The sequence below is a fragment of the Alternaria arborescens genome, assembly GCF_004154835.1.
Source record: "Alternaria arborescens strain FERA 675 chromosome Unknown contig_19, whole genome shotgun sequence".
Taxonomy (NCBI): Eukaryota; Fungi; Ascomycota; class Dothideomycetes; order Pleosporales; family Pleosporaceae; genus Alternaria; species Alternaria arborescens.
The window spans coordinates 523,902-539,063 of record NW_021167874.1 but is presented as its reverse complement, the minus strand read 5'-3'; the positions used below and the strand labels follow the sequence as shown (position 1 = coordinate 539,063).

The 15,162-nt window shown below is 53.3% G+C and overlaps 3 protein-coding genes across 3 annotated transcripts; 2 read left to right on the top strand and 1 right to left on the bottom strand.

The window, feature by feature from the left end:
- Positions 1–57: 57 nt before the first annotated feature.
- On the top strand, positions 58–2,927 carry AA0111_g8115 (hypothetical protein; the record flags this gene model as incomplete). Its single annotated transcript, XM_028654527.1, has 2 exons — positions 58–1,818; positions 1,869–2,927. The coding sequence occupies 2 exons, from the start codon at positions 58–60 to the stop codon at positions 2,925–2,927; spliced, it is 2,820 nt and encodes a 939-aa protein (XP_028504504.1).
- Positions 2,928–9,323: 6,396 nt separating this feature from the next.
- Positions 9,324–9,527, bottom strand: AA0111_g8114 (hypothetical protein; the record flags this gene model as incomplete). Its single annotated transcript, XM_028654526.1, has 1 exon — positions 9,324–9,527. The coding sequence occupies one exon, from the start codon at positions 9,525–9,527 to the stop codon at positions 9,324–9,326; it is 204 nt and encodes a 67-aa protein (XP_028504503.1).
- A 4,436-nt stretch (positions 9,528–13,963) lies between these two features.
- Positions 13,964–14,746, top strand: AA0111_g8113 (hypothetical protein; the record flags this gene model as incomplete). The annotated part of the gene is made up of 1 exon (XM_028654525.1): positions 13,964–14,746. The coding sequence occupies one exon, from the start codon at positions 13,964–13,966 to the stop codon at positions 14,744–14,746; it is 783 nt and encodes a 260-aa protein (XP_028504510.1).
- Between the last annotated feature and the right edge of the window lie 416 nt (positions 14,747–15,162).

The following is a 15,162-nucleotide window of genomic DNA, read 5'->3' as shown; positions in this document are numbered from 1 at the left end:
CCAAAGTTGCAGCACGCCAGCCAGCCAGCCAGCCAGCACCAAACCACGCCAACCGTCATGGCAGGCAACGAGCCCACGCTCTCGTCTCGCGCGAACCAGTATATCCGCGAGGTCCTGCACAACACCGAGGCGCCACCCGCGATACCCGTCCGCTACTTCTACACGTCGCCGCTCGCTATAGACGACCCGCTGTCTCCGCTCCCGCCGCCGCCAACGGGCACCTCGACGGCCAAGAGAGTGCCGCCGCGGCCCTTCTCGCAGTACGACAACGACGCCATCCAGGAGTCGTGGCTGGACCTGCGCAAGAAGATTCTGAAGCACAATGAGGAGTTTGGCGAGAAAGACGCGACGGGCCGTGGCACGCCCACCAACCCGGCCGTCGAGAGACTGAAGAGGAAGAGAGGCGCTAGCGCTTCCAGCGAGGAAGGCTCGATCCAGGGAAGGGACATACCTTCTGGCCGCTCATCAAGCCGAGGGCAGTACTCGAGGTCTGCTGAGCTGGTCGACAGGAAGACACCCGGCTCTGGCTCTGGCTCTGGTTCTGGCAGTTACGGCCAGTCCATGTCTGGCTCGCTCAAGGCATACGACCCTGGCCCAATATCTCCTCTCGAGCCTGCCACCACCGGCACACCTTTCATCCGAGCCCCGTCGAGAAGCAATCTGGCCAAGTCATGGAAGCCGGCGCCCATGGAAGGAGGCCATCGCCCGACTATCCACGAAGTCGACAGCTACAAGTGGGATGACGACATGGAGCCTGCTCTGTCTACTGCCAAAGACAAGGCGCCTGCCGGAAGATCCTCCAAGCCGAAATCAGGGCCTTCCGCAAAGGTGCCTGTGGGTGTCTCGAGACTACACCACGTCGTCATGGACACTGACGCAATACGCATGGAGCCTATATACTGGTCACCGCTCAGCGATGTCGCTCAGATTGTTAGAGGGACCTGGTTCTACAAGGACAGCATGATGCCCGTCGAGGTTGAGGTCGCCAACATGCTCGAAGCCGGATACATCGAGCTGAAACCCTGGACCCAGACGTGGACGGACGAGTTGAACAGTGCTGTCGAGGTCGGTGCACTTGGAGAGATGAAGATACTACACCACCTATGGCCCGAAAGACCTAGGAGATCCGAGAGTAGACCTTCGACCTCGCAAGGCATAATGCAGTCAGCCGGTCTTGTTCAGAGCACCCTTCCTGACGACGACGACGACGACCCGGAGAAGGAACGACGTGAGACCGTGGAAAATGCGTGCGACCTCATCGACATCTCCACAGGTCCAGGGGGGCCAGACCACAAGGCAGCTGGAGACCTGGAGTACGGTGCCGACGGAAGGAAGCGCCTATATTTGAAAGCGGGCGTCATATACTCCAACGACAAAGAGGCTTTCATCCTCAAGCCAGCTCTTCAGCCGTCAGACTACTACGGGCGACGACCAGTAGCAAACTATATTCGCAAGGGCAGAGCCATTGGTGTACACGTCGTACGTGGCTTTGATCAGGCCATCTGGGATAAGTTGCATCCTAGCAAGAACACGCCAAAGGCACAGGCAGCGCGCGAAGGCGTCTCATCGTCACAAGGCGGCGCGCCGCAATATCGGAGGCAGAAGTCGGACCCCGAACTCGCGCAGTCAGAGAGACCGAAAGTGTCAGATCTAGTGTTGGTGATACACGGAATTGGGCAGAAGTTGTCGGAGAGAATGGAGACATTTCACTTCACACATGCGATGAACGCCTTTCGACGAGAGATGAACGTCGAGCTTGGAACCCCGGATGTGAAGCGACACTTGAGGAAGGACATGGGAGGCGTCATGTGTTTGCCAGTAAGTCCTCATGACAACGATTCTCAGTCCAGGATACTAACACAGAACAGGTCAACTGGCGGCATCGCGTGTCCCTCGATGTCGACAACACTGAAAACCCCGAGCTCGAAGATCCCTCCGCGAACAAATACACGCTCAAGGACATCACCCCAGATACGCTGCCCTCGGTCCGTGGCATAGTTAGTGACGTCATGCTCGATATTCCATACTACTTGTCGCCCATGCACAACCCCAAGATGATATCAGCTTGTATACAAGAGGCGAATCGCATCTATCGCCTGTGGTGCCATAACAACCCAGGATTCGCAGAGTACGGGCGAGTGCACTTGATCGCTCATTCGCTCGGCTCGGTCATGGCCATCGATATCTTGAGCCAACAGCCAACCTATGTTGATCCTCAATTTACTGACCCTTCGTTCCCCGAAGCCGACCTACCACAAGATCAGTTCATCTTCAATACTACCGATCTCTTTGTCTGCGGTAGCCCTGTTGGCCTCTTCCTCCTCATGAAGAACGCCAACCTGCTTCCGCGTCGCGACAAAGAGAAGCCAGGTGCAGATTCGTATGCTGCTCCCGGTGTGGCCGGCGAGCAAGGCACCTATGGATGTCTCGCTGTCGATAACATCTACAACATCATCAACCCCTACGATCCTGTCGCCTGTCGCATAAATCCAACCGTCGATGTCGTATACGCCTCTATGCTGAGACAAACAACCATCCCGTCAGCATCGACATCCTACTTCGCCTCTCTCAACCCTTTCCGCTCTTCCACTTCCAACTACAACAACTCTTCAAACAACAAGCCAACGCCCATTCGTCTGCCCAGCAATGTCGAGCTCGAGACCCATAACTTCACACGCGAGGAAATTGCCGAGAAGAGAGCCTATCTGCTCAATGACAACGGCCAAATTGACTTTTACATGAAGTATGGTGGTGGACCATTGGAGATTCAGTACTTGACCATGCTAGGTGCACATAGTAGTTATTGGATCAACAAAGATTTCGTTCGGATGATAGTTGTTGAGGTGGGGAGGGGCTTAGGAAAGGACGGCACGATTAGAGAGATGAGAGTACAGAAGAAGAAGCTGGCTGTTGGTGGAGCAGCATAGTATGGTATGCACGGGGAACGGTGGATACGGAACTATAGAGAGAGAGAGAGGATGCGGATTGATGGCTAGTTCGAGGGCATTTTGGTACGGAGTTTATGTTTTGTTTGCCTCTAGAAGTTATACCCCGTTTCGTACGCAATTTGATAGGAGTTTGCATTAGCATTAGCATTAGCATAAGACTAATAGATCTATCCCCACTTCTCTTTTCGAACGTCTGCTTACTTTGTTCGAGGTCTCAAAGTTCCTACCGTCTTTCGTTCGCTTCGTCTTACCTGACACTATCGTCCCCCAACACTAGGCCACATCTCGTACGGTACTGACGTCCTTTGAGCCTGGAGAGCCAGTTCTAGTAGCCCATGATGGCACTTGCCACTCTTACATGCAGTGCGAGAAGGATGAACTTCAGCCCGACTTCTCCTCCATAACTCCGGCTCTGGTCCGAATCATACGTCAAACAGGCGCAGTCCCATGAACAATGCAACATGAACAATGCAACATGAACAATGCAACATGAACAATGCAACATGAACAATGCAAGGTCTACTACTCAGGCGTCCAGCAAGACTCGCCCTTGAAAGCACGGCCTCCACGGTGACAGTGAACGACCACCGACTCACTCTTCGTCCGATCCATATCGAGCATACAAACACTTTCGCCCTACAAGGCGGCATCCTACAGTACAACCCATTACCAAGCAGTGTATCGTCTCCCATTATAGCCCGTTTCGAAACAAATAGCCTCCCACGCGCTACTCAAGGCGTAAATGGCGTAATTAGCTCATCACAGCTGCATAAACGCTGGGGCGTAGCCAGCCCACGGGGCGTCGCTTTATTTGCCTGATTTGACACGGTGGTTCGCTACGTTTCGTGTTCTAAAGTGAAACAGTGCAAATAGGTATTGTTGGTTAATGGGCGTGGTTTAGGGAGCTAATTAGCGGACATGCAATTGCCTCGATGGCCCATGTGCAGACTCAACACTGCATGCTCCGTGGAGGCGCAAGCACTCGTGAGGCGGTGGCAGGCAGGCAGGCAGGTCTTTGCGGGTAGTTTATTTTTCTATTTGGAATGTAATGTGTCGTGGGAGGGTGACCTGGTTCCCTGCGATACTTGAAAGAGGGGTTGTTGTGTTGCGCTATGGCCAAGACAAAGAGAGTGAGCAGGTTTGTGTCGTGATAGGTAGATGGCTTTGGTACTCATTGCGCACTAATATCTAGATAAGTGTCTTTGAGACCTACATATGCCACCCTTCTTAGGTCCCTTAAGAGGCGCTGATATGCAGCAGTGTCTCCAAGTAGCGTACCGCTGTTGAGCATGATAGCCGGGTAGATGGTTGGTCTACGCGAGGAATTCCAGAGCTTAGACTAGATAGGAACTAATTACAGGTACACTCACAGCAGCGCGAGTCTAGCTTAGAAGCCATAGCACTTGAGTAGCCTGTTACCTTGCCGTGTGTGCGAGAGTGTGTGTGTGGATTCGTGCGTTGGTAATGCTTTCGCCTCGCATTATGCGAGCTGCGCTTCATACCTATCGCAAATACCGTTCGGCTTATCATCAACAGCCCAGAACGTGTACATGATGCGATGCAACAGCGGACATTGGTAAGGACATCGAGAGGTAATCAGCGACATGTCCGAATAGTCAGTGACAGCAGGAGAACCCAGGGTAAGCGAAAGGGATGACCAAAGGCGGGCCGACAAGCGAGAACGTTGTTGACCCAAGCTCGCTCAAGCTGCCAGCTCGATTGGAAACACGATGCGGTGCGATTTGCAACTTACTCCAAATCACCTCCAACAAAACCTTAATAGCATGCCAATAGTTAATCCGACAATCAGATGTCCGCTCTGCAAAGTAGCGCGACACTTAGTCATGTCTTCCAACCGCCACATGCTCCTCAATTTACCATGAGAAAGTCTCCGGATCCAGCCAAATTCATCACAAATCTCCCCAGAATCTCTCCAGTTGGTCGGTTCCCTGTCTCCTTTTCCACCAGCCCCCACATCAAGGGCATTGTCAAGCGGCCCATGCAAATGTTGATCTCTTCAGCCCTACTTACTGCCCGCTGTCATTTGAAATGAGAGCCCATGAATCATAATTCAGCCCAACGATCTATTTCCCCTCTTAGATAAGCAAGACAGCACGAGCGGTATTTTATCTATCTAGCCGCCCATGAAGCTTGGTATTAGACACGTTACGCGGCCGGTGGAGGAAAAAAGAAAGGGACCAACTACCAAGGTTTGGGTCCTGCGGTCTAAACGGTGTGCGCAGGACGTTTGCTGGTGATTTAATCGGTGCGAGAAGCATTCGGGGCGAATTTGGGAGCATGGGGTTCCTATTGCTGATCGGGTCTAGGCTGCTTATGGCCTGGTGTTGATCACGTTCTGGCTCTCAGGTCCTGACTAAACCTACTGAACGTGACTGCCGACTGATGATGAGCAAGTATTTATCTGGATGGGACATGCCGGTAGCAGGGCGGCAGATGGGCTCATGAGCAGATCGTTGCGGATTCACTATAGCTTAATTTACTCGGGCATACCGGGAACCGTGGTTGTTCGCAATACCGTACCATTTTGTACAAAGTCGGGTTTCGGACCCTTGGATTTGGCCGATGAGAAATACAGCTTCATCACAGGTTTCTTGCGGTATAGGGGTTTCACGAGAACTGGGGGCAAGGGGAGTCTTTCGGCGTGCGCGTGTTGTCCATCTGAGGGTCTCGACAAGGATACTGTGATGGACGCGACGCGCGGGCGTCCGAAGCTTCCGCTACCGGGAGTGTGTGGAAAGTGAGTCACGATTGCGATTTCCACGTCGTGTTGCTTCAAGATGTCTGTTGCAGTATTGCGAGACCGAATACGCCACAGTGAGGAATTCATGTCAGACACGACTTCTTACACCCCCCGCGTGGGAGGTAAATTCTCCTTCAGCCCTACAACACACGCGAACGGTTGTCAGATCAGTAAGCCCTTGCGCGAGCAACCGCTGGTGGAGTTACCCCCTAGGAGGTTTGAGTGCTGACCTTAAGAACGTGGGAAATCCGGGGTACGAAACGGCTGCCATGCACAAGATGGTTATGTGAGCAGCATGACGTGATGGCACTGATTGGAAATCCTCTTCACACATGACGTCTCTTGGAGAATGACCAACTTTGTGGTCTTTCGCACGTCTTTGTTGCGAATGGCACGTGTTGGAGGACCACTTCGTCCTCGGGTTCCAAGGAACCGTCACCAGCCGGACACGAGAGTGCGAGAGTGCGAGAGTGCGAGAGATTGTGCACAAATCGCCGAATACCTGTGCTTCGGGCTCGCACGGGAATCCTGAAACCTTGCCGCTTTAGGAAAGCGTTGCGGCCGTTCCTTCTTCTCTGCATTGTCCTGAAAGCGTTTAGACGGTTTCGTAGCTCGCCTGTCTACCGCTAGACGAACACTATTCGTTGGATCGTTTACATGTGAAATCCTATTGTACGACTAGCGTGTGAACGCAAGGCTGAATCGAAATGAGTCGACAGATGCGATGTGGGGTCACCTTGGAAGGGTCCGTAGCTGTCAACGATACCGTGGCATGTCTTGTGCGCTACGGAGCGTTAACAACGTTTAATTCGAATTACAAACTTAATCGTACAATTCCAAGATCAACCAAGATCACCGGTGGTGGAGCTCAAAGGGCGTTATTACCGACAGAACGACCGTTGGGGACCGCCCAAAAGGATGGACAAAGTGCTTAGCGGCTTGCGATAGTTACCGGCGCTAAGTTATTCTGTCAAAGCTTTAGTGTGCTAGACAGTTTTCGCGTTTGGTTACATCCAGCGGGCCATGCGCTTTGGCTGACAAAGTCTCATGGGAGGCATACCTTTCGTAACGACCCTCGTGGGCGGTGCACCAACCCAAGCACGAGGTACGACTCCCTACTGTACGCGACTAAGTGGCGCGGGCGTTTCAACAACCAGGTCCAAGTATGTTTTGCGAACAGAATACGTGTCGTGAACTATCATGGGGTGATCCAATTCTGCGCTCTGTGATTGTCGTACGCAAAAAGCTAAGGCGGAGCTGCTGGTGGCCTTGCTCGATGGCTGCCTGCTGGGCCCAGAATAGCATCGCGAAATGGGCAAGAGACAAGATACGGTTGGACCCGTGAAGGATGCCTGTGCCACTGTCCGTTTCACACCAGCCTCTCACAGTGCTTTCCACCACGTAGCGTCGGAGCCAACTCCGTGCCGCGACTCCTTCGCACTCTGCACGTGACGAAAAACCGGTCACCGAGAGCCCGCAGTTATCGTGAGTGGCTAGATTGCCTCCAGTATGCCGAAGAGCGAATTGCACTCCAGCGTAGCCGTGATGAGGCGTCGTGGCGCGGATTGCGTACCGACTGACCCGCATGCTTCTTGAGCTAGACATGCAGTTGTAGTGCACAATATCAGAGCATGTGTGGATACTCTCCTGTATCATTTCAAATATGAATTATGTATACATGGCTTGGGATGCGTCATACTGCGTAGGCACAGTCGCGCAGCCCCACGGCTAGAGGCTGAATCCCACGAGGCGCAGGCGTCGCAACATGAACCCGGATAAGGCAAGTTGCTCTCGCACATAGGATTCCTCGAGGTGTATTTGCGATACCTATGACACTGCTGCACCTCACAAGCTTGTGAAATAAACGCGCTGTGTAGAAGCGATTTGGTTGGCTACTGTTCAAAACTCATTTTAGGTGGCTCATATTCACATCGTTACGCCGCAGACGCGGAGGGTTGCATCGGTGGGAAGCCTGACCGGTAGCTGAGAGATAGGCTTGTTTGCGCGAATGTTAATGGAGGAGGAAATGTTAGTCGGCGAGACCAAGTCGGAGTTCCTGGGCTTTGAATCAGGCTTGTGGCAGCCATCGGATCACCCGATGACTCGGGGCCGTTTGGGGGACCGCGGGGTAGGTGGGATGACGATTATTCAGAGATCGGCATTTTCTAGTATTCGACGGCGTATTGCTTGGATTGCTAGATGCAGTGACTGATGCAACTATCGCAAGATGCGCAGCTTGCAAACAATTTGAGTAGTATCCCTGTGAGTATTTGCTCTTTTCGAGTACCCGCGTTCTGTGCAGTCACCCTGCATGGCGGGGACAACACGCCAGTGTGCAGAGGATCAACAGCGCATAGGGTGGTACGAGTAGGCGCCCTCGAACCGGAAATGATAATCTATCCGTTCGCAGCGACAATGCAATAAGAAGCTCCGATACTACTTTCGTTTGCGAGAGAGACTCATTGCACGATCAATCGACATGTTTTCTCCTGTAGTGCAAAGCGTTGAAAGATCAAAAGAACACGGAAAGCGATCTTCTAGAAAAGAGAGACATGGTGAGTTCCGTGGAGATTTCATGTATGCAATAGCAATACTGAGTAGCCTTTTAAATAACAACTAAAAATTCATACTGCTTCGTCAAGACTGAAGCAATGCATCGATTGCAGCCTCGTTTGGTCAGCTGTTCCGTTCAGCCCCATCATTGCCCCCCCTGCATACGCATTCTAGAAATACTGCAGAAGCAAGCAGCAAGCACCTTTGATGCAGCTTGGGCTGAGTAATTCACTCAGGTACTTACGAGATAGTTTCGTTACATATTCGTTTGAAAGTTGCGTCCAGTGATAGGCTTTGATGCGGTAAGCCCTTGTCGGGAAGCCAGAAGGTTGCGCCCTTTGTGTATGCAGTGTGTCGAGCTGCACCCTCGGGTCGGCTTTGCGATTTTAAGTCCGACTCCTGACATGCTGATGAATGATGCTGCCTACGTCGATGCTTTCGAAAGAGGAGTCATACTGGAAGATCCTCGTGCTCTCTGTCCGTACCGTAGATGAATCAGCATTCTGGACCTGTGTAGTGGAGAGCAAATTTCCCCAAGTCCTGCGTTTGCAATACGCCAGGGTCAGCGTCATGCCAAAGTCCAACGGTAAAGTCCCTGCGTGGCGGTCGGGAAGCGGATCTCCGTACGACGATCATGGTATGATTTCTGTGTATGTTTACGGCATCACGGCATACCCACTCAAAAGGGAGATGCATCCACTATTGAAGCAAGCCACTCGGCATCGATTGATGCCATACGTCGGCATGGCCGATTTTTCATTTCTCGAGGAAAGACGCACAACTTAAATTGTTTGCTTCCACAAGACTGCATGTTGGGCGGATTTCTTTAGGCCGAAGACATACCAAATCGTGCACATTGCAACGATGCCGCTCTTGTAGTTCTGTTCGACTCAGATTTCCTTGGTCTGCGGCATACCTTTACGCCCGAGCGCTTCGAAGATCGGCTCGCAATACGGGCGTGAACGGGGGCCTTGAAGGATTCATTCAGGGATCTTACCGTTCCCGCGAGAACGGCTGAACGGTCAGGAAAGGCAAGTCTCCTTCTTGGCACGGAAGCGCCTTCAAGCCTTGACGACGATAGGGCTAGAACCGTCGCTTCGCAGCTTTCTGGTCTCGGATGCGCTAATGCTGTAAAACTGAGTCGTAGCGTGTCGAGGTGATGTTAGCTCCTGATTGCTTGTGTTCGACCAAGGACCTGAGACGACATCCTGCGGCTGGTTGTAACCCTCCACTTTCTGAGTGTGGGTGTCTGCCTTGAGCTGCATGATGACGGAAGCGAGCGCGTGTCATAACTGCACACGTTGCTTTAGGAAATCTCAAAGGCCGAGACCTTCTATTGCTATTCTGCCACGAGGTCTGACCTCCGTGTGCGGAAGCACTGCGCTGGCGACACCGTCCGTGTGCAAGGCGACCAATGATTATCGGTGAACAAGGTACTGGATAATAACGGGCGCTTGGGTATACAGGAACTCTCTAAGCGAGCATGCTCGATTGTGCGCAACGCGCGACAAATGCGGCATTGGTTTTGTTGTCCACGTTGGGATATGGAAATGATGTTCGGTAGATTCAGCGAGAAATGGCAAGAGTGGCAGTAGGCTTTCCCACCACGCTGGTCGTTCCTTACTACCGGTTACGCCCTGTTGCCGGTGAGCTTGATACTGTGCGAGATGGCCGCATACACGGACGTATACAGAGTGCCCCTCACCAAGTTTCGGTGTGCTAGATGAACGGCAGTTATCACTGTCTTTTGCTCTTGTGCTACCGCATCGCACGGCCAAAAGAGTCGCGGTGGGTACACAGAGAGGGGTTCATGCGTTGCATGGTTGCTAGACCAATGACAGTGTTTCAGATGCTGGATTGTGTGCGTCGTAGGGCTGTAGGGCTGCGATAGAGGGTGAATGAGTTACTGTGATCGGAAAGTGGCTCGACTTGGCACGGCGGCCGCTAAATATAGGCCGTTTCCTCCTGTGACGAATTAGCGCGCTTGTCGCTTGCGTGCTGCACAAATGCATCTTGCTTTTCGCGATAAATATGGAAGGAACAACATTAGCACAGTGGCTATCCTTTAACAATCGTCATCTAGCGACACCGAGGTAGCAAAATAGCATTGAGAGCGTGTATGGCGGTTCACCGGTTAGTGTGTTTTGGTATCGAGGAATACGCTCATGTATGCGATGCTGTACTCGTTGTGTGATTAAATCATCCTATACCTCTCCTGGATATACACCCGGCCAAGGACAGCAGTGTACCAAGGTATGCTGATAGCTAACCCGACACTGCAGCTCCAGATGAAATCACATGACCTTTCGCGGCATCCACATCTCTCAGGCAGTTATTGCGCACAGCGGTGAGATTTGCACGGAACGCCCGATAGAACGGTCGCGTAATGCCCCAAAGGGGAAGTTGATATGTGCTAGTGGTTGTTTGACCACTCACAGCTCGAGATAAGAACCGATAGCAGGGGTCCCGCACGCCGCTAGCCGTCTGGGGGCACACGTGGGTCTATCCGCCTTACAGACTCACCGTCGGAACGACTTCGATTTCTGTGTCGCTTCCACACGACTTGAACGTCGTGTAGGGAATATGCGTTTCAGCTATCGCGGACCGATCATGGACTTGGCTATGCACTGCGCGGTTTAGGTGCTGTCGGACATCCCTACGGTGTGCCATCTGTCACCGTAGCATGGTAGTGTCCCAAACGGTGTGGAACATTTCAGTTTGTGCGCTATCACGACAAGCCAACTCGGTGCATAGGGTCAAAAGAAGACACCTATGTAATGCCTGTCAAGCTGGGGTTCCTGACGCCTGCTGGTGCGCAGAGCACCGATTCGCGTTTGATCAACTCCGCCATCGGGGCGTAACTCAGCCATGCTAGACGAGAGAATATTTCGAAGCAAGCGTGTGACTGTGCCTACTACAGCGGCATAGTGATTCAATTGCTTCGAGACTGTTCCTTGGCTGTCACTCTATCTTACTTGAAGCGACGAGTGAGTGAACACGATCTATTGGGATGCTGATCGACACTGGCAAGCGCATGCGGGAAGGAAGAGTCTCCCGGTGCCACGACCTTGGGAGTATACAATGTCAGGAAAGCTTGTCTAGTCTGGCTATCAGAGCAGACGGACGACTTCAGCGGCCCACGATACCGTTAGCCTGTCTTCTGGGTTCGAGTTGCTGACGCGGCGTCGGGGTAAAAGGTACATTCTGCATATATCCGACACATTTGCCCTGAAAAGCCGAAACAGTCCCCTTGTAGGTTCGTTGAGACATTCCCAATGAGAGAGTCGAATGAGCAATGTCAGTGCCTCCTGGGCCAAGTCGTAGAGTGACAACAGTTGCAGCACTGTCTCCAAACATGTTCCCTGTCGATATCTGAACGCTGCTAGACGGCTTTTACAGCTGAAGGCCTGATAGCGAAGTGGGGAGTGTCTCTCAAGCGCGGGGATATGGGCTCCAATGTTTGAGGCGAGTCGCTCTAGACAAGCTCAAAGCTCCACACATAGCGGAACTAACATCGAACCGAGGAGCCCTACGAGAGCAGCTGAGTCGCGATGGTCCATAGCTGAGGTTGAGGTCGCAACACGTGTAGTATGTCGATATGCCCTTTTCCCCCTTTTGATGGATAGCGCAGTCGAGCCACCGTGATCTACGTTGAGCCAACGCGGGTGTCTCAGTCGTGTTCTCCGAACTTGAGTCAATTCGATGCTCCTATGGTTGTAAATCGGCCCCCGCAATCTCCATGCTCTGCGCAGCGGTAGGGCTACCGACAGCACCAAGCCGTATAGCGTGCGCGCGGACTGCCCCTAGCGAGGGCTGAAGATAGTTGATATTTGCCCATCACATACCAAGGATCAACGGGACGATGTACCTTTACCTCTGAGCGGAAAATGAGGCACCACGATTTGAAATGGCTAGTGATATCCCTACAGTCGCCATATCAATCGAAAACACGGCGCCTGCAGCAGGCTCCCGTGATACATAGATAGACGATAGAATAACGGAGTATACCACATGATAGCGCTATGTAGTACCAGGCAATCATCCAAGACTCCTCAACGATCAGTATAGCAAATTCACTAGGAGAAGCAGTCTTGAAACGGCACCTCATTTGTATGAAGATATTCTTGGATGTCTTGCACTGGCGGCTCAGTGAAGGCGCAGCTGCGGAAGGCGCGAAGCCTTCAAGCCTCGACCGCCGGGCGTAGGGCGTACCGTTGGAAATAACGGCAACAAGACGCTAACAGCGCATTTTACCAGCAACAGACGGGTTCAAGGTGTGTCTGGCAGTGTCTGTAGATGATGGAATTCCAATGGTGATTGGCTTTTCCTTACGTCGTTGGTGGAAACCACGCATAGCTAAGCTTTGGGCTGACTGCCACTTTGCGCACTTGGGCCCAGAACTCACCGACACCGCAGTAAGGTGCTGATGCGGCTGCGGAAGAATATGGGACAGTGCGTAGGGCTGGTGGGATACTATGCTGTTCCCAAGTAGACGTCTGGGGCTCAACGAGTGGTGGCGCTCTCGCAGCAGGGTACTTTACTTAGGTACCGCGTTACAAAGCAGACTAAGAGGATGGAACGGCTGGGCTGCTGCCCTTGTGCTAGCTGTATGCAGGATATGGTCCTGATACAGCAGGCTTCCTGATTCCTACGAGGAACTGCGGAGAGTCGGTGTCAAGCAGCAGCAGCTGTCGGAGCTGTCGGAATGCTAGGGAACAGCGACGAGTCGCGGTGTGCCAGGCCATCGAGAGGTTGCGCATGCACAACGGCGCAGCGGGGAGCAGCCAATGGCGGCAGGCGCTGAACGGGTGTGATGATCTGGTGTGAGCCGGTCAAGGCGCAATTTACCCACGACAGCGCGACGTTTGCATTTGTTTGCAGAGAGTTTCGCACTTGTCTGCTCGCTCTCGGTTTTGGCCCCCATGCTATGTGCGGGCGGGCATGCGGCGCAGTGGAGGGGACGGCCTGGCATGGGCGCGACTCTCAACGGACCAAGCTTGTGCTCGCGAGGGCCTTCGGACGAGAGCCGACGCGTGATGATAGCGACTCCTCGCAAGACGTCGACGCATGCGGGAGAGCATACGCACGCCGCACGCAGGGACGGAGATAATGACAGACCCGGCGCCGCGTGAGGTTCAGTGACGGGGCACCGACAGGCCCCGGGGTCATAGGGCTGTCTGTGATGTGCAATGCGCCAGCAGCCAGGGTAGCAGGGTTGGTGGGGACGCGACAGGGAACTGTAAAGAGGACATGGGATCAAGACACCGCTCCCCAGTAGAGGGTTTTCGTTTCGATACACTGCCAGCCCGACGCTTCCGTGCCCTCAGCTGCCAGCCTGCCCGTCCCTCACTGGCCCGCTGCCAGTCTGCGCTAGCGCCCATACTAAATTTACAAGACCGCAGTCGGTGAAAGTACAACGGCTAGGGTTGCTCCAAATCGTACCAAATTGAGAAATGCTCGAGCCCGCATCGCGTAGCCCAGGGTGCATGCGAGGGCCTGAAGCTGGGGACCAACACTAGCCAGTCTGTGCTCCACAAGAACGACTGCGGACGTAGACAAGACGGCGAGATAAATATACAGTCCTCCCCGAGTGCTAGAGCCTCTCATCATCCCACTGATAACCAGACATCCCGCTCCACAGTCATCCTTCTTCCATTCCTCATCTCTTCCTGTGTAAATGTCTCCCACATCTACCATCACCATGCACAGACACGCTGCCTACCCATATGCCAACCCGGCTCCCACCACCACAAGATACTCGGGCACCTCCTCAGCCTTCTCTGCTTCAGCAAACCCCAACGAAGACTGGACCAAGATTTCAGATCTTGCTGAGCGCAGGCGGATACAGAACCGCATTGCCCAACGCAACTACCGCAAGAAGCTCAAGAAGAGGCTCGAAGCCTTGGCGAGTTCTTGTGCTACCACGCCTCGTACCACTCGGAACAGCATACTAATCGGGTTGCAGGAGCGTCGTGCTGCCTCGAGCTCAGCTTCACCTGAGCAGAAGCCTGCTGAGCTGCAGCCACCACAGCGATCCCCGCGCCAGGAGTTTCCTTCTCCGTCATCTTCGGAATCCTCGTACACCACCCCACCTGCTGAGGATCGCATGTTCTCGCATCAGTACACACGCCAGCTTTCCACCAGCCCACCACCTCCCTTCTCCGTAGCATCGTATTCGTCGGCATACCCAGCACCAGATGCAGTTGCATACTCAATGCCGTACTCCACCTCGCCCTACCACACAATACCAACCACCCTCACACCGGAGATGCCGAGCTACACTTACCTGCCACCGCCTCACTCGTCCTCGTACTCGACTGGCCTACCAAGCCTTGTGCCGAGCATGAAGAACGAGTACTACGCCGACGAAGATACGAGTCCCTTTGGCGTGGGCTACGCGGCCATTTGCGGGAACGACATCCTACCACCACACTCTTACGCAGACTCTGTAAGGATCCCCACTCGCCAACCCTACTATGCATGAACGCCCGACTCTTGCACTCGCTGCTCCTGCTGCTGCTGCTTGGACGAGCAACCGCTGACGGCCGCCGGTAGACGACACTACCTTTCGACTTACCAACAACGCCACGGACACTTCCGTTGCATGCGCTCTCCACCATGTGAAGAAGCGACGGTTGGGAAGGCGCTTTGTCTACTCTTCTTTGCGAGACACTGTCTCTCTCTTCTGTGTTTATAGTTTGTGTTTTGCATTTCAGCGATCGGTCGTTTTCATTTGTAGCAAAGGTCCCTCGCTTGACCACGGGAACTTGGTGTTTGGCGTTGCTCATCTCTTAACTGAGATTGTTTTGTCATGACTGGGGACGAAGCTTGCCATGATACGTAGCCCCAGTGCCAGTGCGAGCCTGTGTTAGGCTCGTACAGCAATGAATATTGTTATCT